This window comes from Zeus faber, assembly GCF_960531495.2.
Source record: "Zeus faber genome assembly, chromosome: 16".
Taxonomy (NCBI): Eukaryota; Metazoa; Chordata; class Actinopteri; order Zeiformes; family Zeidae; genus Zeus; species Zeus faber.
The window spans coordinates 12,665,431-12,691,798 of record NC_137202.1 but is presented as its reverse complement, the minus strand read 5'-3'; the positions used below and the strand labels follow the sequence as shown (position 1 = coordinate 12,691,798).

Here is a 26,368-nt window from a genome sequence, read left to right as displayed (position 1 = left end):
TGGTTTTGTATCGAGGGCATCCAATGAGGCTGTTCTAGGCTTTGGGAACTTCTTTCTTTTGACAGCGTCCACATACTCTGCGAACTGGCCAAACCTCAACAGCACACTATTCCACAGTGTTCTATCCCTGTGGCCACAGCATAGTATGGCACAAGAGATGAGCCAGTTCAAGTGGTGAAGTGGTCCCTTCTTGTCAAGGCGGTATTGAAGACAAAATGCATAACCCCAGAGTTACTCCATGTGCCACATTAAAAAGCCACTTTTAAATATCAATAGAAGCTGCTTAGGTGCTCACTTTGAAATTCTGTGGTAGATTCTCTGGAAATGGGGACCAAAAATACCTAGAATGGACTTTGTCATCTTCCTAAAAATAAACATTTAGATGTTTCAGCTTTCTGGTTTGACTTGGTTTGATATTTTTCAATTACTTCTTGATGTTGATGGCCATTGTGGTGTGAGCATGGTGTGGTTTAAGCAACTACACCTGTCCCGGGTCTAGGTAATTGGGGCCCAGGATCAGTGTGGATATATACCCTTTGCTCATGATTCGTCTAACGAGCAACAGGTAAAACCCCCATCCACACACACACTTAGGAAAGGAGCCCTTGTCATGACATGCTGTCCATCTGCTCCTGGGCTTGTTCCATCTAGCCCACTGGTTACAATAAACTTGTGGTTTCCACCCCGTCGTCTGTGTCTCTGTGGCGGAGGGCCCTGAAAACGCCACTCAGATGGCATGTGGCAGCTAGAACTGCCACCGCTGAACAGGGACTCTCCAGCACGGGGAAGGGAAACAGAAGCTCTTCTGTTTCCCTTCCAGAAACAGAAGGGCCGTTGGAAGACGCCCAGGAGCCACCAGTGGGTCAACGGGTGGCCCCAGCACCAAGCCTCTCCTAACTAGCTGCAGCAGCACGCAGGGGATCTGGGGGAGAAGCAGCCGCAGCAACCACCACGGGTAACCGCCTGCAGCTAGCTGCTCTGCCCAGCAGCCACCGCCGGGACCATCCAGCAGCCCAGCAGCCAGGCCACCCCTCCAAGCAACCCCCGCAACAACCAAGCCCAGCCATGCTTTCACCAGCCAGCACAACAGCCCGAGGCCTCATGGGGCCTGGGGCCTATGGGAATCCTGAGTCTGTATTTTTAGGTATGGGAACCCTCTGGCAAAGTCCATGCATTTTTTTTTTTTACTCTTTTTTCCTTTGCTTGGGTGGGGAGGGTAGGTCTCCCTGGCCAAAGCTTGGTGTCTGGGGTATGTGTTGTGGGGATGGTGTGGTTTGAGCAACCACACCTGTCCTTGGTCTAGGTAATCGGGGCCCAGGATCAATGTGGCTGTATACCTGTTGCTCGTTAGACCAATCAACGAGTGTGTGGCAGGCAGAACTGCCACAGCCATGTCGCATGGTCTTAAGTTTTAAGTCTGTATACATTATTATTTTTTTTTTACAAAGTGGGCTTCACAGCTGCTTTCCTCTACAGGATGCAGTCATGGTTTTAAGTTTTTATCCTCTTAAACCATTTTTCAGTAAATCTGCATTTCCCATGTCTTGTCATGGTCTTCGCTAACACATCCCAAACTTTTTCTAATTGAACTTAATTTTTTTTTCAATGTTAATGTCAATGAATGATGCAGCGCTGAACAGTCTGACCGGAACACTGTGTTGATAGGTAATTCTCATTGTGCAATGTTGTAAATCACACAAAGAACCACACAGACACAGCTAATAATGTAAATTAAAGGATTTTTATAAGTATAGAAGACAGCATGTCATTTTCTCAACCAATCAGAGGACATCTTAAATTATAAATTTCCACTTTTTCATTCAATTTTAGGCCCTGATTTTAGTTAATCGATATAATGGCAGATTTGAGAACTTACCAATGGGAGATTTATTTTTATAAACAGTAGGTATGATCTGTACACAATGTGCAGCACTGACGTCAAAAATAATCATCACCATCCCAACTCAGACAACTAGAGGTTGTGTTATGTTGAGATCATTTTTTTCTCTCTGGAAATTTAGATGCCAGGATGAGGGCTAACGTAAAATACGTTAGTCAGAAGATAGAAGTAAGAAGTTATTGAATTGAGTGATGTAGACTGAAGTGCAATGATTACAGTTATTATTTAGGAGCCCGGGCATCTGTCCATGACATTTTTGTGTGTGTGTGTGTGTGTGTGTGTGTGTGTGTGTGTGTGTGTGTGCGCGCGCGCGTTTCCATCTCTCACCTGCTGACTGGGTCGGAGCGATACCCTGGCCTGCGTTGGAAGGAAGGAGCTCAACTGGCGCTGGAGGAGAACTTCTCTCAAACACCTCTGAGGAGGTTGAAAAACAGAGGAACAGAGACGAAAAAATGAGGACAGAGCGGTTGATAAAGGTTGATAGAGAATGATGAAGAATAGAAGGTATCAGTGATCAATCACATTTTTTTCTCGTTTTGTTTTTGCTTTTTAAACAAGGTGAGTTAACATGATTTTTGAGAAGAAACGATGATCTCCTCGTGAAATCAAATTGACGTTGTCATCGCTATCACAGATACACTGTAATGGAAAGTCGTACTGTATGATGTATGTTTGACGGTAGAAATGAATTTTCAAAACCATTGACAATTGACAGGAGAAAAAAAGGAAACATTTAAAATATAAACCCTACACGTTTGTTTGTACTGGAAGGCACGTTTTACAAAAAAAAAAAGGCCAGATCCAATGAGTGCAGAGTATTGAAAGGACAGGAGCGAGGCACCTGGGAAACCTGCATCCATCCTGACAGTGGACACCCCTGGAGAGAGCTGGGGCTGGATAGGTTCTAACACTGGCCTATCACTAACCGCGGGGACTACCAGCTCCTTCAACGACAAGAGACACACAACACCAGCACACAGGTCAAGCTCATGAGTGGACTTATATGCTGCGTTTCACGTCTAGAAGTCGGGGAGGTTCCGCCGGGCACTGCCAACGCCATGCGACATACCAGCTGTACAGTAAACATTAGCAAATGAGCGTTTCGCTTGCACGGCCGCTGAGAGCATGGAGAATTAAAAAGCTAAACAAATCACTAGGTGAGTGAGAAAGGAAGGCCAATGCTCCTGCGTGAACGTCAAAGGCCGTTCTAATTCGATAGGAATCAAATTGGATTGGAATTTAAAGCACCTTTTCAAACAAAGACATTTCTGTGAAAGCAGGACCGCGTTACGGCTTGCCGCGGCGGTCGGTGTATCTTCTAAATACTGATTGAGAAGCTGCGTGAAAGCACGGAGAGCGGTAACCGAGCAGCGGTTGTTGCAAACAGGTACGGGTGACTCCTCGGGGGCGGCTGCCGACCTGAAGAGCCTGGCTCGTGGCGTCCTGCGTCATGCAGCCACGTCGCCGACGTCATGCAGAGATAATGCTGCCAGAGCGTCTCTGTGCATGCAAACTGCGTTTACATCGGAACACATTTGAAAGAGCACAACCTACCTGCTCGGGTGCAGTTGTAGCTACTGACCAAATAGAAAAAAAAGAGGATTTTTTTTTTTTAATAGGTTTCTGATATAACACAAAAAGAATGCTGTTCAGCAAGGACTTCACAACAACCGCTATGAATTATACATGACATCATTTAAATTAAACTTTTAGGCCTGATGAGTACCAAAACATAGCTTTTGAAGCTATGTTTTGTAAAACATTTTGATGACTTGCCATTGCCGATTAAGCACTGATCAAAATCATGAATCACATTTTATGTTTAAAAACCTTAAACATGGCAACATGAAACATTCAGAAACATGTTTGTATTTGTAAAATTACCACTGTTATGTTCTCTATGTTTTTTTCCACGTGACTCAATCATAGAGCCGGGGGGGAGTGGTCTTGCCCTAATTAATATTCATGAGCCGAACATTTTCTGAACCCTTACCTTTTATACATCAGCTCATTTTTCACAGCGAAAGGCAGAGCCAAATTCTCGACGGGTTAAGTCGTAAGCAATGGTCGAAAATACTGATGTTTCCAATTTCTGTCCAACTTTGCAGCAGATCGATCAGAGAGAACAAGGGCCTCCACTGGGGTTAAATGACACCCATGCCCCCCCCCATCCCCCCCACCCCACCGGTCTGGGGGCTAATCTCACTAAGCCCCCCCACGCACTCCAAACAACTGCCAAGGTGTCAGGTTGACAGGCGCAACATTAGCCTCTCGTGGCGTCAATACACTAATCTATGCTGCTGGGGCGGCGGCTTCCAGTCATTGTTATTATTTCTACGACGCCCGTCCTCGGCGCAGTCGGGATCCTCAGAACGCCTTTGCTCCAGAGAAGCTTAGCGGTAATTTGGACTCTGTCTGGCTCGGGCTCAGACGCTGCCAAGTTTTCTCCCCCCCCCCTCCCGCTGCCAAGTCCTGAATAATAACTGGGAGAAAGAATGAAGCCTCGCACCCCCTCACCCTTCCCTACATACACGCACACAAGCCTACTCCCACTCTCTCCCTTTCCCCAACACATATTAGATAGCATTTTGTATTTCGCTTTGAAGGTGGTTTGGGATGGGCTGGGCGTGCGGCGGGCAAGCCGATGCATTTTAATCCTTGATCGCTGGGAACATGAGCAAAACATTTTCGTTGTTTTATTAAAGGTCTCGGGTTTTGATTACAAGCGAGCAGAATCATAAATGAAGGTGTCTGATGTCGCCCGGGTGCTGTTGTTGGTTAACTGCACGTTGCTGCTCTTTTCACCAAAGGAGAAATTTGCTGCTTCCTGACACGGTGTAATTTGTAAGTCACAACTTCACCTTTTAATCAGTCATGCACATTACAAGGTTTTGCACATTTGCCCGTTCATATCAGGAAAAGTCTTGATGAGTCTCACCTTTTGGGTAAATTGAAAGGAAGATGGACAGCATGAGAACATACAGTATATCACACCTAAATGATGCTCTGGCAGTTTGAGGTATAATGTGCATGGATTGGTTGGAAGTTCTACCTCTGCAGCAGAACAATAACAAAAAAAAAAATGAAATTCACGCTCATCCTCAGCTCACCTGGTATCACCTCCTCGGGGTTCCCGAAAGCCTCCACGGGTTTTTCGGGCGTCGGCAGCGGAGGGGGCGTGGTCGCGGGCTCTTGGTAGGTGAAGATGGGCTTGTTCACGGGCGGTTTGGGCAGGACCGTGTAGCCCATCCCGCCGGGACATATCTCTTTGAACTTCGCTACATGATTAAAGAAAAAGGGATTATATGCTTAGGATGTGCACAGTAAATGTCAGTCAGGTAGACATTTGGGGTGGTTTATTTCGACGAAATCGAATGAAGTGAGATCCTCAGATTATGTGTTTTCCACACTACAACTTCTCTTTGATGGAGTGAATAGATTTTCCTTTTGCTGCAGGATTTAAAAAAATATTCATTAGAATACTAACACTGAGTTAAAGGACATTATAGGCCTCATCAAAATGCTTTGTTCATAGGACAACCTTGCTGGTCATTGAGAAACTTACCGCTCTGTTGCAGCTTCTCACTGTGCTTCAGTGCAGTCCAATCGGGCACAACGATTATATGCTACAAATGATGGGTGCACAACCTACATTTTAATAAGGGTTGGGTTGAAAAATGAAGAAAATCCACTCTTGTTTATCGACTTGTTTCTTCTTCATCAAGAATGTTTTGCCTCAAAATCATTTCATCTCCTCAATTTAGGCTCAGTTCTGAGAATTTATGCAGCCCTTTTCGCAATAGGGACAGAAGACGGAACAGTTGGCATTGAGTGTGCCGATAAAAAGAATCAGGCTGTCAAGTCAGGCTGTTTTTCAAATCCCAGCGACGGACAATTTAAAAACGTTACGACCCCGGTGAGCGGTGCAGGGCTTCGTTCATTTCCCAAATAAATGAGAACGAACCAAAGACTGTCGCTACAAAGTACCGTGCCCGGCTTCCACATCTCTGCTTTTTCACATCAAGGCATTTCACAAGAATTTATTTTCCTGCTATCTCAACAAGTTTGCAAAAGCCTGCCGCCAAAACATTTCTTGTGTGGATAAAAAAGGGACACTTCAGACATCTGACAATTACGATAAAGAAACTATCGGCAATTTAACGCACAATGGGCGGTGAACAAATTGCGATGATTCACCGGCGAGCCCTCGGCAAAGGCCCACGACACATTGAACACATCATCAAGAGGATCAAATATGAGAAGAAAAAAAAATAAACAAAAATTGCGGTGCCATTCCTTCCAAGGTGAATCATGAAATCAATGCATTTAATTGTTCCCTCTGTTCTGCATCGCTGTTTCTCAAGCCGGCCACTTCATAGGAAACTATGAGGCTGCCAACTTGGAGAATCCAAAACATGTTTTTTTTTTCCCACTAATTGTCGTTAGGCTAAGGACTCCAGAAACAAGAGATGAAATGGACACTTGTTCCAGACTCCCCTGGCAAAGCAGGACGGTAGACTTGGCTTAATAAACACATTCAAAGTGTGTACCGTCTAAACAGCAAACAGCGCCGTGTTTGTGCTGCGTGGAGCGGCTGCCGCAGTCAATTAAAACTTCAAGGAATTCAAAATAACCGTCACCCCGCAAGTAGCTGGTACTAAAGGAACGTGGCGTGCCAGAGCGAAATGGAAACCAGGTAAAGGTGAATTTTAAGTGGCTACCATGGAAGAAGCTGGTGTAAAGGTGAACTACAACATGTCTAAAAGCAACTACTCCACTAGCAAAGCCAGGAATCTCATGCAGACAGAAGAGGTAGGTGTGTGTGTGTGTGTGTGTGTGTGTGTGTGTGTGTGTGTGTGTGTGTGTGTGTGTGTGTGTGTGTGTGTGTGTGTGTGTGTGTGTGTGTGTGTGTGTGTGTGTGTCTGTGTGCGCATGCGTGCGCGTGTGTGTGTAAGAGGACACAACAGAGGTTTGTGTGGGGTTTTTTTGTGTTTCCAGGTGCTGTCATTTTCTGTCCTGCTCACTGCAGCAGAATAATGACCAGTGCAGGAAAATTGCCGGGTGCCTTTTTGTGAGCTCTACCTGTTGCAGGAGGGACACCACATTGCTCGTGAGTCAGATTTTTTTTAAACTATTTTGGAGAGTGTGTATTGGGGGGATGTTCTCTACATAGACTAGTGGTGGCCAACCTGTGGCCTGTAGCCCACTAATGTGGTTACCAGATAAAGAAATCAAGACTTAATCAAATGTATTCATAAAAAAATTATATTCATATAAAAATGATTATATATAGTATTAATATAATAATATATATTATATATTGGTATTTTATTAAAGATGAAAATAAACAATAAATTAATATATTGTCTTAAATTATGCCTTTATGTATTTTATATATATGTTATGATATGTCATATATATTTATATGATATTTATCATAATGGTCAAATAGGTTAATGAATTATTATGCTTTTATACCATTTTAGGATACTTTCGGCTAGTAGTTCCTCTGCAGCCTGCACGGAATAAAATCGCACGCAGGCACAACATGTACGTACTGGTAGTCCACAAGATGAACTTCCTTCAAGTCATTCAATTAGTTTAATGCTGTGGTGAGGCTGATTTAAGGGAATAGCATCACTATTTTAAACACATGTATGACAGGAAATCCCCTCTGAGGATTTTTATTAAATATTTCCCTTACTGTCACTGACATGGTGCAAAATGTATGTATATATACATGTGCATGTTATTCCAAAGAATGTAAACAAATAATGGCTTCCATAATTGTTTCTTAGTGGACTTTATGGACAAAGAGACTACCAACAGCCCTTTCTACGTTAATATATAACGTAAGTAAGTATATTATACTTACTACAGAAAAGCTACAAGTCCCTGTGTGGTTCCTCTGAGGTGTCTGGCGTGACGGGTGCCCTTACCTGTCCCTGGGAGGGGGCACTTGTCGCAATGGGGGCCCCAGGCCTTGCCCACGCTGCAGCAGCACAGCTGTTTGCTCAGCTGAGCCGACACCGGGTGCAAGCACTGCCTCCCCGAGCCCACCAGCCGGAAGCAAGCCCCCTTCTCCTCCTGGACGGCGGCCACGTCGGCTGAGGAGGCACGCGGGAGGAGGAGGACCGAAAGGTGGAGGAGGGTGGAGAACGAGGTGGGGATGGGAGGGGGGTTGCAGGTGATACATATATACATGGGGGGGAAAGAGAAGACAGGAAGCCAAATAAAGCGGACCCCTTCACCAGAGCAAAACTCTTCCCACCCACGACCCAAATCCTGCGACAACCCCCAACACATTGCAAAAATTGAAAACATACATAAAAAGCATAACACAGATATGAAATCTCACAGTGACCGCTGCAGCCGCCACCGAACCGTTTCATATTTTCATGTTTTTTTAAACTACAACAGAGTCAAAAGACACAAAAAGTCAAAAGACAAAGATGCACAGGCAAAAGCTTTTTCTAGTGTTGGCGGAATAAAAACGAAAACCTCAGGGCTTCATGCCGGTGCCTCATGCATTATCAAACAAAGTGGGATGTGCGCTAAAATGGAAAGGCATGCAGGGTTTAGTCTGTGTTCTCAGAGCGTTGCACATCATGGAGAGGTTTCAGCAAGTTCTGGTAAATAGCAAAACGAAATGGATGCTGGAAACCAGCAGGAGCGTAATGGAACAAAGACAGAGTAATAACCTCCCAGAGTATTGGTCCATCATACATAAATAAACATGCAGCCATGTTCATTTGGTTTCGTGCAATTTCCATACCAAGCATTGAGCTGCTGGATGCCGCTCGCTATCTTAGGAACAGATAAAGTCAGAACTTATTTCCAGACGGGCAGTGAAAGCACACTGCAAAAGTTCTGCAAGACTAATAATAATGTACAGAAACTTGTCCTGAGATCTAACGCTATTGAATTGTAGCCTCCTAGAAGTTTGCGTGCTACGATGATGTTGTGAAACAGACAAGGACTATTTGTGGGGACATAAAAGGCTGTAATTTATATTCTCTTTTTATTGCGCAATATTGACTCATTTAGCCACATTAAACTCCCCATTTGTTGTATTTTGAGTGTGTTCACGGTTCATGGAATTCATGGTTCCGTGGTGATGTGACACAAGCACTCTTCAGACCATTATTCTCCCCTCTCTCGCCTCCCCAAAACCACCTCATCTAACCCTGCATATCGCCGACTTTATTTCTTTCAGTACTCCAACCAAATTCGCCCCCTCCCTCCCTCCACCACCTTTGTTAACAACTCAAAATCCTCACCACCCTGGTGAGCGCTCTCAAACTGTGTCTAACAGCTCTGACTCCTTCACAGTCACACTGTCAGGCTTAGCCGGAAGGAACACGAGTCTGTCCGACCAAAAGGTTCTGTCTGATTAAGCAGGTCCGCTAATAATTCAATAACAGGGCTTTCTCAAGCCCGTTAGAGGTTGAGGGAAAGGGAAAAAAAAACCCCAAAAAAAACAAAACAAAAAAAAAAGACAGAACGAGAATGTGGAATGAAGGTGAGGGAGAGTTCAACCGGATTATTCTGCTACCTCCCAGAGTCCGTCCTCAGACAGCGGCAGGATCCTGTCCAAAGTTTTCATGGCGTGTGAAGTTCGGGCTCATCGCCAGTGGAGATGAAAGTGCATTGTTCGCTACAATTTCTTTTGTTTTTGTCGTTTAAACGACTCCCGGAGTGACTCCGGCAAAAGAGTCGTTTGTTCATTTTGTTTCCGATCGCAACTTGGTGACCGCAGACACACAGGCGTTGTGGCATTCACAGGCCTCACCTGTCTGTCTGGAGAATGGATCCTTGAACCCGGATTAAAAAACAAGCTCCTCTAGTTTTGATTCGGCGAGCGGGAGAGCGAGAGGAAATCTTTGACCCGCAAACTGGAAGGCATCTGCTATAATTCACGACAAACGTGACTGATTTACACTTTGCGTTGCCTTGCAAATAATCATTTTGATGGAAGTGAATTATTTGGGCGTGATTTGAGAATTCCGCGTCCGGCAGAGTTGAACCGACTCTTCTTGAACCGGAAGGCCTCCATATCTCACCGTGCGTTACACACCAAACCAAACCCAACAGACGAAGGTTCAACAAAAACACGCGTCCAAACTTGTCACATCGTGGAAAGGGGGGGCGGGGGTCCACTGCTTGACTGCAGCACAAATGGAAACGTAGACAGATGTTTAGTCTACACATGGGAGGCATTTCGAGGAGAAGGATGTTGTGGTTCTCTGTTAGTCGTTAAGCGGAGGTTTTGTTTTGGCGTTTACTGTTCAGGTCGGACGTTGTTAATGTTGCACACATTCTGAGACACGAACGGGTGCTGCTCCGATTCCTCCATCGATTTGAAAAGCTGTAAAATCGACACTTTGTTCGGAACCGTTTCCGGCTTAAATGAATTACCACCATAGCCACAGATGCATTGAAATATTATTCTGAATTTTCTGGACTATTCTTGAAATATATAATAATATAATCGATATAGAATCGTACCATTCTCGTCCATATTGGATTGAATTCTGACTTTATTATTAGATCAATAAATCGGATCTGACTATAGATTGTGTCTCCTGTGATAGATAACACCACTCGGTTGACATACAAGGTTTAAACCTGACGACCATTATTGTCCAGGTGTGTGAGAGGGGTATTATGGGCTGTCGCTAGTGACTTATCTCCGGGGGAATTTCACACATTTCCCGCTCTTCCCTTCGGGAGGACGAGGACACCCCAGGTGGTGAGGTTCTGAGCCCTGGATGACGTGATGAACCGTTGCTGTGTTTTAATGGGGCAGAAATGAATGGAGGAGGGCTTCAACACACCAAACACATACGTATCACACGCGCACACACACACACACACACACACACACACACACACACACACACACACACACACACACACACACACACACACACACACACACTTTTGAAAGCAACACAGGGCCAAACAGTGTTGACAATGCATCAGGATTCAGTGACATCTCAGATCAACTGCTGTCAATGGGGAATCAGTCCCAATGGGAGACAGAATCCTTCCTCTGACACCTTTCTTTACTTCTTTCATCCCCCCTTCTTACCCTATTCCGTATTCCTCTATGATGAATTTTCCCTCTACACCTTATTCATCTACTATACACCTTCTCCCACTAACCCTTTTTCCCATACATTGTATTCCTCCATTCCTTCCCCATCTCTCTTTTTCCATCTATCCCTTCCCCCTCTATCTGTTCTGCGCCACCACTTTCCTCCTCTCTCCCTTCTCAACTCTACCATCTCCCTCTATCCCTTTCTCCATCCAGCCCTTCACCATCCATCTCTTCTTCCTCCTCCCCATCTCCATCGATCACTTCTCCCTCTCTCCCTCCCTCATCAATCCCTCCTTCCTCTCACTTTTCATCATCATCTCTCGTTCTGGCTCGGAAATAAATGAGTCCTGTCAGATTTGAAAACACGGCGTGCCTTTGTGCTCCATGCTTGAGGGCAGGTAGGAGTGGAGGCCTTATTAATATGATAAACATCATGCATGGACCATGCACTTCCATTTGTTTTCCCAGCATTCATATGCATGTCATCAACCATTTGGTTCGAGTAGCATTCCCAGCAGTCCTTGTTATGCCCGTTTCCTGGTCACAGTCAAAAAACATTGAACCCATGTTTTTGATACAGAGTTTCTTTGTAAAATTAACCTGAAAAATCCAATATACAAAAGGTAGGAGAGGTTTCGAAGGGGTCAAATGGCACCTTTAGAAAACCGGCATGCAAATGTAATGCATTTGTAATGTTATGAGATTTTAGTTGCCACGACACCATTACATTTTCTGGATTTGGTTGAATAGCAATGTCAGGTGGGAGTGGGAAGGTTGTGTTTGTATGTATGTGCATGAGGCAGAAAGAAAGAGTGAGAGAGAGAGAGAGAGAGAGAGAGAGAAATAGAGGTAGAAACTGATGTGCATCCAGAGGGTGCGTGACTGGAGGACTTACGTAGGCAGGTGGCGAGTGTGGGGTCGGGAACGAAGCCGGGCTTGCACATGCACCTGTAGCTGCCTGCGGTGTTCACACACTCTCCGTTGGGACACACCCCCTGCAGCTGGCACTCATTTAGGTCTGTCAATAACACAAAAGCAAATAAAAATCACCATGAAGGAATGTCTGCTCAGCGTTCGAACCCGCTTCCTCTGCCAAAGGGGATAATTAACTGCGTCAAAATTGAACTCGCACCCAAGGACGCTCGGTGTTGAATAAGCAGCTATCACCTTTTTAACAGTGGTGGAAGTTCAGACTTTCTATTTGAGTAAAAGTACAAATATACAGACACAGAATGACTCCAGTAAAAGTACCACATTGACATTTCTACTAGTACTGGCTCTTGATGGATTGAAAGTCAAAAGTCTCAAAAACTGAATTTATTACTTGAAAAATTTAGTCAAGTACAAAAATAAAGTACTTGTACTTTGTTACTTTCCACCGCTGCTTTTAATGTGTGCGCACTTAATTTATCTTTTTAGTTAATAATAATTAATAAATAATCCAACCCTGTTGAAATAACAAAAAAATAAAACAATCAGGAAGCTTGTTAAATACTCCTTTGATAAGACAGCATGCAACACTTCCACCTCCCCATTTCAAATTGTGGAATTGTCTCGGTTTCATTTGGCAAATTCAAATCACTAATGTGTGTCTTTTTATGGACCAGGCCTCAAAAGTGAGCAGGTGTCGGGATAATGAGGCCAAGAAAAATGTTCCTCAGGGATTCCATCTGCTCTGTTTTACAGGGTCCAAAATGCAGGCAACATTCAATACCGCTGAGTTCTCGGCTGCTCTCTGCGGGACGTACACAGACCAGGCTTGGGTCCGTGCACGTCAATGAGAACGACTTCGGCAAACGACTCCACCGATCGCCGAAGGACATTAATGACAGACGATTTTTCATATTCTTTATCCGCCAGGAAAAATCCTGTCGAGCATTGAAACAGTGTAAGTGCAGTTTACCGTGTTGGACAGATGATGAGATAGAGAAATGACTATCGTATATATACAGTATATTTTTTTTAATACCATGTCCATCACTACTGTATGTCGCAAATCAGCGGTAGAACAGCTTTACGCGCCACTGTGCTTCACGTTATCTGCTCGTGGGAGCGGGTGTAAACAAACTTGGAGGGAAAGTACTCATTGGATGGATTATAACAACATTCACCCGCCTGCTACCACGCCGCATAATAAGGTACATAAGGTGAGGGTGAATTAAAGTTTACATCTTACATTTTACTAATTGACATCTTAATATATGTCTCTTATTTTGCCTCTCCTGTGAATTTCAGAGTCCCGACAAGCTCCTTCCCCTGCTGCGCCATCCCTTACCATGTGTTTTTCGTCGTTAATATAAACTATTTATTAATGGAAAACACAGAAACGTGCCGTATCGCAATTCTGGCAGGTTGGCCACGTTGGGGAATGGAATGGACGGTGTTTAATTTACAAAATGAAGGCTCGTGGGAAGGCAGAAATAACAAATAAACAGTCAGCCTCTCTCTCTGCCGAGGTCTGGCTCGTGCGTTTCCGGACTCCCGCACACACCAACCTGACTGCAAAACCAAAACGACATTGAAGGAAACTCCCCCCTCCCCGAATCAAGCCAATCAGCGGCGCTGGTTCCCTGACTCAAAGCAGGTGTGCCGACACGGGGAGAAGCCCCTGCCAGCGTCTGCAGACCGCGGCTTAACCATGCCCGTTGGCCTGCCATGACGATATTTATCGCTATCGAGATATGAAATAACCTGCATCGGGATAGATCGGGAAACATCGGGAAGATTTTGAAAAAGAAAACATGACTGTTGTTTTTTCCCTCTTGTAGTAAATGTGCCTTTGTGTTCTTCTCACCATGATTGCGAAGTGAAGTGTCTGAATCAACCGCGACCACAGAGATGGAATGCGACAACAACTTTGACGCATTCAATTACGTTCTATGTGAGCACACGCCCCAGCGTGCACGCGCCCTCCCCTTTCCTGATAGCATCATCGGCGATCGCTGGGGAGCGCAATTGGACGATTGAACTTTTGCATGACTGCCCAAGCTTAGCGCAGACCTGTTGCTCGTGCTTTCTTTTCTCCTCCTTCCGCTCGGTAAGTGGAATTCGTTTTTCAAATTTTATTTAATTTTTCTCAGTACTTGATTAGTTACTCAACTAAACAAGATTTGTTCATTTAATTCAGTTAGTGTACAAAAGTGCGAACGAGGCAGGACTTCCAATCAACGAGAGTCAGAGTCGGTTTGGCTTGTGAATGAGTTGTGAATGGAATTCTCACAGGAATCATTTAATTCTGTCAAAATTATTTTATTTTGGTGGAATGCAAACTAATATTCATGTATTACGCCAAATGCTTTTACCTTGTTTTACACCTTCATTGATTATTATTAATAATAAAAACAATATCATAAAACATTTCAGTTCACAAGTTGAAGATGCTCTTACTCCCTCTTTCGCTCGCCCACTCACTGAATCAAAAATTAAGGAGCTCGTTGGGCTTGTACCTGGATGGAGTGTCGAGATTCTCCATTGAAAGCCCACCGAGTCGTTAAGCACAAACGACCCTTTTGCCAGAATGACTCCTGAATCCTGATTCACAGCCTTGTCTCTGCTTGGCCCAGTGCCTTGGACATTACGGTGACGGACATTTCACTTCCTGAAACCTGCCTGCCTTACTTCCCCTTGACAAACACCGCAAAGGAAGATCAGGAGAGCTGAGGTCTATTTTTCGTATTCCATATTATATTATGTTATAGCAGGAGTCTAAAACTACAGGCCCGGGGGCCACATCCAACCAACGGGACAACTTAATGTGGCCGCTTAATTAATCATGGGTCTGCCCAATCAGCCTCTTTAGTGCCGATTGGTTGGACCCGGCTGGGAGAGTTTTCATATATGTTGCTCTGTCTTTCAGTGGGGATGGTGAAGGTGCTTGACGCGGAAACGCCTGCAGTCCAGAGCGCGTCCGCGAGAAACAAACTCGGTCCACTTATTTGATTTTATGTTCCTGTTTTTCCATGAGCCTTTGTGTTATTCTTATGAATAAATTCCTCGCCATGTCGGCGCTCCACCGCCTGAACGACTCCGTCTCCCTCCCTCATGTGGGTAGAGACTCCCACAATTATATTATATTTTCATATTATAAATATTTGTAAATTAGTCGTACATGATTAGTGTGGCACTGAACAAAAAAGTTCATAAACCCTAATACCTTGTTTTTCCTTTTCATGGTTTTCGTGATCATTCCTTTCATAGGTTCCATTTTTGTTTTACTTTCTAATTTGGAAAGTAATCATTGAGGTTTGCCAAATAGTAGCAAAAATAATATATATCTCCAATATCCTTAATAAGCGCCAAAGCAGATTTAAAAAGGCTCCTCCCTGACACTCCTATCGCAGCTGCCAATCAGCTTCTGGACGGAAACACGACCTGATACGCTATAAAAAGGCTTTCACCTCACGCCCTGAACACAAAGAAAGGTCGTTTTGAGGTATCCACGGGAAGCTGAAACATTTTCCTCAAAGCTCCCCCCAAATGCTAATCTGTATTCCCTGGAAGAGGAATCACACAGTTAGCCTTTAAGACAACATTTTTTCATATCTCATCTCACTCTGTGGCAAAGAGTGGGGAGTAAGGAGAGGAAGCTGGAAGATGGAGGGCACCATGCTATTGGTACACTTCTAATTGACCAGCGAGGCGCTTCATCCATCTTTCCCGACCGCCTATTGGTGACGGAGCATGATTGGCATTGCCGATCTGCTGGGAGCGCGGGTGAGAGCTGAGCCGCTGCCGTGACACTACTGGAGAGGTGTGTGTGTGTGTGGGTGTGTGTGCCGTGCATGGTGACACACACCCGAATGTTTGTTACATACCATGGCCTGAAACAAGCTTTAGTGCAGTGTGAGAGGAGGAGCTGCTGCTTCAGGTTCCCTGAGTGAAGATGCTGAGCAACATACACACACACACAATTGCACGCACGCACGTCAGTAACCCTAACAAAAAAGTTGCGTGATATCACATGTGAAAACCACATGTCATCGCACTCTGATAATGATGCCGTCCCCCTTTCTGGATTTCCCTGGTGCTAGGGCGAGGCTGACCACTCGGGACAGAGCCTTCTCGTGGGCTGCCTCTCGTCTGTGGAGTGCCCTTCCCAGACACATCCGGGAAGCCAGTTCCACCACCCCCTGTAAAATGGCTCTCAAGACTCTACCTTTTCATCATTGCTTTTCAATAATCACTACCCCTTGTCTCACCTACACCCGACATTTAATTTGCTGCATTGTCTGGGTTCTTCAACTTAGTACGGTATATTTTATTCATTTAAGATATTAAAATTTACAGTATATATATATATATATATATATATATATATATATATATATATATATATATATATATATATATATATATATATATATATATATATATATATATATATATATATATATATGACATATACACTATATTTAATATATTAAATGTTATATATATTTTTTAGCTTTTATAACTTTATATTTTAATTTTACTTTATGCTCGTGCCTGCCTGATTTGGTTTCGCTTTACTTTCTTGCTTGTTTATAATAAAAACAGAGCATGCACAGACTGTACTACTGCTTACAGATAAGAGATAGGTGTATAAAAGAGATAACACTACATGGGTGGGTTAATTACTCACATACGTGAGAGAGTAAAAGTGTGTTCATTTTTTACCTTAGAAAAAAACTCCTACAATCCCCCAATTTGATTTCCGTTTGTCCTTTCCTCAACAGATGTATTGGCACCACATCTGGTTGTTAATAAATAGCGACACACACTCGCACGCACACACACCTCCATCCAAATTAAATCAAGATCCAGGGACTGCGGAGTCCAGAGAAAAAAATAAAACATGCAGCAGAGGGAGTAGAAATAATAATAAAGAAATCGAGAGGAATAGGATGTGGTGAATCATAGCAACTTAGCCAGAAGGTTGAGTCAAGGGCTTCCTGTTCTTACACACACACGTGCACACACACACACACACACACACACACACACACACACACGTGTCAGGCATCGGGAGATGCCTGTCACGAATAAACACTATTATGGAGCACCAATTTCATTAAGTATTTATTATTTATTTATTATATTCTGCTTGATTCCATTTGACACACTATGATTTTGGATGACTTATGATTACAATTTATTATTGATCATTTATTATTTCTATTTACCTTTTTAACATTAGCCCATGGAAACAACAAGAAATTCAAACACTTTATTCATTCACACCACGTCATTCAACCTGATCACCTCACCATGTGATTTCTATCATTAGCTTTCTCATACTCAGATGTGCTAATCGTTGAAATCATCGGTTTATCGATCGGTTGGAGTGAAAATCTGCACATCTTTGGCACTACGTGGCACATGGTTTCATTTCAGTTTAAATTCGGGCCAATACATTGTAGAAACTGAGAAGCAGCGATGCATCCAAGTTATCCAAAATAAAAGTTTTGTATGTAAATTAATACGATGCAAATATTAATGCACTGGTCAGTGTGGCCATGTAAAAAATAAAAAGTACAACACACACACACACACACCTCCTCAGACTGGCGGTGGTCCAGTTCGGCAGCAGCAGCCTCAGCTGCCCCCTCGGAGCCCTTCACCCCCCAGCCACAAGCCTGGCAAGCACCGCAGCGGTATGGCAGGAGGCCATGGCCGACAGGGAGGGCAGCCCCCCCCCCCCGGCTGCGCCCCCTGCTGGTGCTCTGAGTGAAGGCAAACCTTCTAATATTGGAGCAGGTACAGGGAAGGCAGCTCCCACCCACAAGGTGCATATTAATTGCTTCAGCAGGTAAGTTACACCAGTAACAACACTGCGGCACAGCAATGAATATAGTGGCAGCAAAAATGGAATTCAGGAATACATTTTTAAACATTTCTTTTTACAAATATTTCCTTATTTGTAAAGTCAGACCACAGCGGCATCATGTTAGCTTTGCCAGAAATGCGAAGTGAGTTTCCACAGTGAATACAGAATGTGGATTTGTCCCCCATGACTTGAATTGAACCATACGTCCAATTTGGAGTAAAGGCTGGACGGCTGCGGGAATGAAACCTACCCAGGTCCTGCATGAGGGGTAGGTTTCAGTATAACATGGGGATAGACTTGTTGAACTATTCCTTTAAGAGATATCGAACTTCACTATGGAACAGATTGTTCTAAGCAAAGTTATTATCATCCGTCAATTCTTTCTCCTTCCAGACCACAGCTCTCTAAAACAAGCTCTCCGCCCCGGTACCCCAGAGCAGTGGGAAAGGCCCACTTGCCGGAGGGCCTGAAGTAGCAGGTAGATCTTCCACACAGCGTTGTAGATATGGCGGCAATGGGACAATATTTAAACCCAAGCAGATGTGCACCCATAGAATCCACTGTATGTACTGTGTATTCATCTCTCTCTCTCTCTCTCTCTCTCTCTCTCTCTCTCTCTCTGTGTGTGTGTCCCCGCACTTTCCCTGTTGACTTTGACTGTTGAGCTAAGTTTTGATTGGCCGGTGAAGCCGCTCCGAAAGCCAAGCCAATTCCTATTCCGTACGAGTCCGAGAGTTCTCTGACTAGCACCGCCGCTTGTGGACGTCCCCGCTCGCCACAGTGACCTCCCCACGCCAATCCTATTCAATACTGATTAGTAAAATCCATAAACTAGCTCACCAGCATCCCCGCCCGCCCCCTCACCCCACCTCCCTACATCCCATCAGAGCTTAATATATCAGGACTGATTGCAGAACAATGAGTGACTTTAGGGCAATCAAGATGATTGCAGATGAGTCGCCGGGGGAGGAAGAGGAAGATGGACAGACATGGAGGGAGGATAAGACTGTCTAAAAACACGGAATGACAGGGAGTGGAAGCCAGTTGAAGGTAGACTTTAATTAAAGGGGAATTACACCCATTTTCAGCATTCAAATGCCAAAACTATACCCCCTCTGAGTTGTTACGTGTTCCATACAACCAAGTTCTCCGTAAGAGGCCCATAAACGCGTTCCACTTTGATAAATTGATTTTGGAGTTTATTTGTTTGAGATATCTGATGACGTAATGGGATGACGAAATGTAAAATGAGACTCTACTGTGACTCCACTGTGATTAAGGGCTTTCGAAATAATAAAAAAAAAAGATCAAAATTACATAATGAGATAAATAATAGAGAATTAACAGCCTCTCCATCACAATGGAGGTGGTGCTGCTTCACTAGAGGGCGCTCTATACAGCTGGAGGCCATTAACTGCTCTTTGGAAAGGGGTCATCAAGCATTTTATGTACTACGCCAGTGAAAACAAACAACAAAGCGCATGAGAAAGGAGGGGAAAGAGAATTTCCTTGTCAAAAAGACTTGCGTGTGTTCCCTTTTCTAGCCGGCCCACCCAACACATGCACACGCGGGCGCGCGCGCACACACACACACACACACACACACACACACACACACACACACACACACACACACACACACACACACACACACACACACACACACACACACACACACACACACACACACACACTCTCTTTCTTCTACTTCCTCTCCGCCTCATATGGTGACAAATCATTTGTTTGAGGCTCATTTCTCTTCGCCAAGTCCCTGCTGTTGTGGCGCGGGAAAACAATAGACTCAGTTCCCTGCACTGCTCGGTGGCGGCTGAAACAACGTGCGACATTGTGGGTTCTTACCTTGGCAGTGAGAGTTGATGGGCTTGTATCCCCGAGGACAGTCCATCAGAGGGATAGCTGGAGGAAGAGAGAGAGAGGGAGTGAGAGAGAGATTTTAATGTCATGAAGATGAGTGATTAGGGTAGTGCAAGTACGGTTCTGTTTCTTAAATTTTAGCCATCAACTCCATTAATTTGCATGAATGCCTCTCGTCTATGGAGTTCCCTTCCCAGACACATCCGGGAGGCCAATTCCACCAGCGCCTTTAAAACGGCGGCATTTAGAATTATATGAAATGGTACCAGGAGCTGAATCCCAGCTGACCACGATGTGTGGTCACCGTTCTCCCATTCTGGGCTCTCAATCGTCTCAAAATCATCTCAATCACCAAGTGAAGCCTTCACTGAGGTGTGTGCTATGAACAGTTATAAATGATAGGAACCAACATTTTAAGGTCTGTGGTGAAAAACAGCAAAGACCGTTTTGTAAGAGTAAAAGTTTCTTTGAGGGAGAGCCTGAGCACAATCATCAATGTTGTTGTTGAGCCTTTAAAGATGCATTTTCCCGAGTGTTTAAATCTTCATGGCAACACGTGCATGCAAACGCAACCGAGCTTGCATGCATTCACACACTCACACCTTCCAAAATGCCAGACATGTATTCACGCTATTTTATCTTTGGAAGGTTGATGCTAATTACTGGCATTGTAAAAATACCATAGAAAGGAGCCAACATCTGTTGACAAGTGTTCTGGTTAGGTTCCAGACGGGGGAAAAAAAAAAGTGGGAGAAAGGGAAGCAAAAAGAGAAACCACAGATATAGAGAGAATCAATGAAGCCGAGGGAGAAAAGCAGAGGCAAAGAGGGAAAAAAGTAAAAAGACAAAAATGAGGTCCAAGCATGTCAGATAAAAAGAGAGAGAATAACAGCGGCCGTAATGCACAGCTGTAGAGAGACAAAATAAAGGAGGGACAGAGAGAGTCAAAGGTCCGGTCCTGACAGTGCATAATCTCAGTTCCAACCCTGTAACGCAGACACAAACTGGGTATGAGGTACAAACTGAAAAAGCCACTGGAAGTTGCTGCTACTGGTAAGACGGCTACTGCAGCATCAGACAAAGCCATGTAAAGAGGCTTTTTTTTTACCCACCCCAGCAGTGGGGTGGTACCCAAATATCTGAAATGAGATTGCTAACTTGCTCAACGGGGAACAACAAAGCAATGTTTGTTGTCGTGCAAAGCCAATTTTATTTACCAGCTACAAGTGTCTCCAGGATACAATGGGGCAGTTCATGGTGGTCCACACACATGAACGTTAACCTCAAGGCCCTTGCCATTCCCGGGGAGGGACATTCATAGGGAGAAGGAGAACACTGAGTCTTTGTAACGCCACCCACGGAAGTCTCTCCTTCGAAAAATATGAGGCCATGATTAGTTATTATGGGAAATGAAGGAAACCCAGAAAGGTTGTTCTGTAAGGTGCACGCCATCTTGTGAGATTTAAGATCCATACTATAGTATGTTTCTGACTAATCCCCACCAACCAACCATGTGGTTTTCTCCAGAGAAAACAACAACAACACAATTTGAGGGCAATATGGTTTTTGATAGGCCTTCCAAATTGACTCTAAAAGACGATACAGAAGGGAGACTTCACATGATGTACAGTTGCATCTAAAGATGCTCTGATGTGAGAGAACGTGATCTGACCGGTCAAATCAAAAAGAACAAAATCTGTGTGTGTGTGTGTGTGTGTGTGTGTGTGTGTGTGTGTGTGTGTGTGTGCACAAAGGCTACCAGGGAACTCTGCAGGAAACACAGCGCTTTAATACCTATCTCGCTGCCGCCGCCTGTTCAGTCGAACAAATGAACTTTTTAAGAACTTCCTCTGAGGCTATTCATGTGAAACTGCCCACTCATCCACGATCCACTCCCAGCTCCTTTTCAGTTGAACTCGTGGGTGTCGGTGTGCTCGGCGCACACACACACACACACACACACACACACACACACACACACACACACACACACACACACACACACACACACACACACACACACACACACACACACACACACACACACACACACACACAGACTTTCCCAAGCTCTAGATCTCATGGCTCTGGCTTTGAGGAGAAATTCCATAAATCTATAAAGGGAGCGGGTCTGGAATAGCAACCAAAATGCAGAGCAGAGCCCCAGCACGGCTCAAACATCCCCTGCCGCCCGCCAGCATCTTCTGGCTAACAACTTCTCTAAAATTAAGCCAGGAAAGAGAGGGGGGGACACACAGAGTGCCATATAGACATTTAGAACCCACCCCTCCTGGAAATAACTCCAAGGGTGAAAGTCACACGTCTGTTTGTACCCGGGTAAACACAACAGCTATATAATGTTTCTCACTCGCTGTGTCTTTGCGTGTTCATTTTCGGCACTGTCAACTGATGCCCGCAACAGAGATAGAAACACGGCAGACTGTATTTAGACCCGTATAAAGGGTGTAGGTTTCAGCGAAGCAATCTTGGAGCCTTGTCGGCCCGTTGAGAGATGCTTTGAATGTGATGGGAAACTACTGCATGGATCATTTAGGAGAAGGATCTACGAAATGTATGTATGTATGTATGTGTCCATCTCTCAGAAGGCCGGCATTGTGGCTGAAACTTAGTTACGCTCCAGATGTATTCCTGGGATGAGGGCTATAGGAATTCCATTTGTCCAGCAGAGCACTTAGTCATGTCACTTCTATGTTAAATGGAATGGTATGGAGCTCTGGAAGGGTCTCCACCACCACTCTGCTCAATCATGGCTCCACTGAAACATTTAGAGCTGTTTCTTATTATTATATAATGTCAATGGGCTTTTTTTCTGGGCAGCTCCAAAATTATTCTGTGAATATCATTTAAATAAAGAGGCAAATAATTATACTATAAATATTATTAATAGATCAAATTAAATCCAATTATCATCAACCTTTATGAAAAAATGTTTATACTGCATGCATGCTATAGTGCATGCTTCCGAACACTATACAAAAAATAGCTGTTCTAAAAGCTGTGTAAACACTGGCGCATATCATCATTTTAAAACAGAGAGCAGGACAGGCCTAGTTAACATGCCTGGCTCTGTTCAGGAGACTATGTCCAAATATGGACAAAAGACGACACATGACATAATACTTGGCTGAAAGAATTTAAAGAGAGAAAAAAAGGTCAACAGAGAAAGTGAGATTCTTTGGGAAGGATGTCATAATGTGAGTCAGAAGCTGATACCCACTGGGCCATGTTTTCAGAGCAACTGGACCGTTTTGGGGAATTACCGGACAGGACGATATTGTGAAACTGTGGTTGAATGAGTTGGCCATATGAGTCAGCACAATCCAACCGGCCATGTGTCTGAGTTCCTCTCAGAGGAACCCCTGAATCATTTCATACACCCGGATGAAGACGCACTTTAGCTGTCACTTTGTGTCAAACGTGTCCAAACCTCCACTTTCCTGGATGAAGCTGAGGAATGGAATAGTACAGGCATTTTGTAAAACATGAAAGAGCAAAGCTGTCAGCAGTGAATATTACAACCTGATGAAAGAACTTATGATAGTTCTTGTAACCTAGTGTAGAAGATTTCAGGTGGTTGTCATATGAGTTTGAATGTACAACTATGGACACTCAAAGTGCTTCACCTGTTCCATGCCTCACATTCACCCATTCATGTCAGTGTCAGCCATGCGAGGAGACAACCAGGTCGTCAGAAGCTCTCAGAGGTCTTGATCAAGCACACGTGAGCAAATTAGCCAGGAGCAGCTGAGGATCTAAATGTATTACCCTTTAGGTTCTTTCCATGATGTTGCATCATGCTATAATTAACATATCCTCATCTGATGACACACAATTTTGTAGTCTAAATCGAACACAATGAAAATGTGCACTACAACTATTCACTATTTTAAGTTTGAAGAGATTAAAGCAACACTATGTAACCTATTTTTAACCTTAAAATAACAGCTTCAAAAACATTTTGATGGTACACTGACTTGTAATATGGAGAATGGTGCCTCTTTCGTTCCGACCCATCCCCAAGAACGCCTGTTTTTGCACTATGTAACTGTTCTGGTGCGAAACCTTGGGAAAAGTGTGTTACGCTTTACGGCACTACGTCACTTCCTTGATGTTTGGTAAAATGTGTAAAAAACACAAAAGAGATAAATTATAAATTGGCCGGTCAAAATGTCCGGTAATAATGCTTGTACAAAATGTAGCTGCTCCACCTGTCCGACCTGAGCCAATCTAGCAGGCCAAGCACATCTGGTACCTACACCGGTAGCAGGGGGCCCCATCCTTCCCCGCCCCCTCTCTCCGGAGGATCTGTGGACTGAGTGCTCGCTAAAGCGGCGAGGTCTGTGTAAGGCGCGCTGTAACCTCGGTGTACATTATATCTGCATTTGTAACATAGACTGTTATTGAAACATGACCAATACGGTTCAAATTTGACTGGTAAAATAATTATTATTTTCGGACAGCGGACGGAGTTTTACGACAGTGGTGTAAATTGCATTTGCACTTAGAAACTAGAGCACCAAATCTCAATTACCAAAAGTTACATAGTGCTCCTTTAAGTCTGAAATACTGTCACTGACCATATACGTAGTTCAATGTAAGGAACTGCAGCTCTATTTAAGATGGACAATATTTGAGTTAGAACCAATAATAATATATAAGTAATCACATCGACCAATTAATTGTCAATGATGAGTCAATGATGAGCAGAAAAGTATGTATACACAGTATACAGAGAGGTAAACTGAACTGACCAGGAAAGACCAAAAAAAAATCGAAATAAGTCAACAAATCAATAAATCTCTACCCTTGCCACTGTACTCACATGGTTTCTTGGGACACTTTTGACACTTGTGGAAGCCCCAGGACGTCCCGATGGTCCCGCAGCAGTCCTCCTGTTTACTCAGGCCTGGCAGAGCCTTCCCACACTAAATCAAGAACAGTATGAGAAACAGAAAGAGATCTGTGAAAAGCTGAAACCATGGAGTTTCTTTATGCAGTTTCCAAAGGTACTTTAGCCCTCTCTTAATTCATTGAGATGATACACACATTTAAATTGTGTGGCTCAATCAGGGAAATTAGTATTCATCCTCCTCGTTTGGAGGAAAATCTGTCTGTAAATTGTAAACATTTGCTGAATTAAACCAAATACACTCTTAAGTTGGGGCAGCCGCTATTGATTTTTGGAGCAAATGTGGTCTCTATTCATCATTTTTAATCATACTGTATAAGACAGTTACTCGAGCGGATTTATAAAGAGCTTTTATTCGTGCCAGAAATGTAACAGCGTTTTCCCTCTAATTTGTGATATATTCTCTCTTCTGGCAGACTCTGGGAGGGGAGTAGGCTGGTTCTTTGTTAAATGAATCAAATGCCGGTGTCTAGTTTGGCCCCGTTTTGGAGCCGTTTGGCCTCCCGTACTGACAACGGAGCAAGAGAAACCGAGAAAACCTCAACTCTATTCTGGCAAACTGGAAGTGGAGCAATGGCATCTGAGGAAGGGATGTCAATGTCGACTGCTGGCATGTACGCATGTTCCAGCAACGGAGAGGGATTCACAAAGTAAGAGACAAACTTTTCTAAGCCAGCAGCATAGTCATTTTCTTTGACAAATACAACACAGCGACACACACAGATATTGTCCAGCGCCACTCAGATGGACACAAAGATAACAACTTCTACCTTTCTTGCCCACTGACCAGGGCTTATCTTTATGTCGCCTGTCTGACCGCAAATTGTAAACCAAACTGAATGGTGATCTCATTCAGATAAGCTGAGCGACCTGCCAATAGTGCTAATAAGTCTGGATGTATTATAGCACTGAGGTGGGTCACAAAGGCATTTTTCTGGCATTTTTCATTTGCGTGAGACGCAATCTCAATTTCTCAATTTGATATCATCTAAGCTGAATAATAAATGAACTGATAAACTTTTAAGAAAGGATTGATCCGTAAAATGTCATTTACTTGACACAGTATTTCGTACCTGAACGAATCCCCATTACTTTAGACGGTTGAAGAGTAAAACACTTTACATAGCTACCGATTTGGAAACATATACCCTGATCTGCTTTCACTGTTTGTATTTCACTGTCACTTTAATATTTTGAGAATAAATCCATCTAGCTTCATTTTTTACCAATGGTTAATTCCCTGGCTTTGCCTTGAAAGTTGTTGGCTTGATCTTTCATTCGAGATGGAGCTCTGCGTGGCTCGTACCTGACTCCCCGTGGTCTCCTGGAAGCAGCGGCCCAGCTGGCTCTTGGAGATGACGGGCTGATAGGAGGGCACCTGGTAGCCATGTTGAGAGGGATAGACGACGCTGTGGCTGTGGTGCTGGATCTTCTGGCTGCTCTCCGTGTGATGGTAGCTGTAGCCGCCGGAGGAGGATGAGGAGCCCGAATGGGGACCGTTGAGCTTCTGGCCACCGTTGTGGGCGACATCTAGCTGAGAGACCTGGTGAATCTGGACTGACGCCTCTGGCGGGTGCTTGACGTGGATGTTGACAAAGCTTGGAGGTAACTTCACTGGATGGAGGAAAAAAAGTTGATCACTGTTGGTTCTTTGCTTTTCATTCAAGCAAAAGACCACATTTTATAAAATAAAGGCACTTGTGGTGATAAATCTATCGCGTGAAATTTGGTCTCCACTAAGAGAGAAGGAGAATT

General features: G+C 44.1%; 1 protein-coding gene across 1 annotated transcript in view; it reads right to left on the bottom strand.

Annotated features, from left to right (window-relative positions):
• ltbp1 (latent transforming growth factor beta binding protein 1) overlaps positions 1-26,368 on the bottom strand; it is a gene marked incomplete at its 3' end in the record, with an annotated part of 120,011 nt that overhangs the window by 44,529 nt on the left and 49,114 nt on the right. The window contains exons 7-15 of the mRNA XM_080016376.1: positions 25,920-26,227; positions 24,527-24,629; positions 19,669-19,725; positions 11,899-12,021; positions 7,840-8,007; positions 5,011-5,178; positions 3,455-3,477; positions 2,742-2,844; positions 2,228-2,314 (exon numbers count right to left, since the gene is read on the bottom strand). Coding sequence (XP_079872502.1) covers positions 2,228-2,314; positions 2,742-2,844; positions 3,455-3,477; positions 5,011-5,178; positions 7,840-8,007; positions 11,899-12,021; positions 19,669-19,725; positions 24,527-24,629; positions 25,920-26,227 — 1,140 coding nt within the window. The remainder of the gene's footprint in view (positions 1-2,227; positions 2,315-2,741; positions 2,845-3,454; positions 3,478-5,010; positions 5,179-7,839; positions 8,008-11,898; positions 12,022-19,668; positions 19,726-24,526; positions 24,630-25,919; positions 26,228-26,368) is intronic.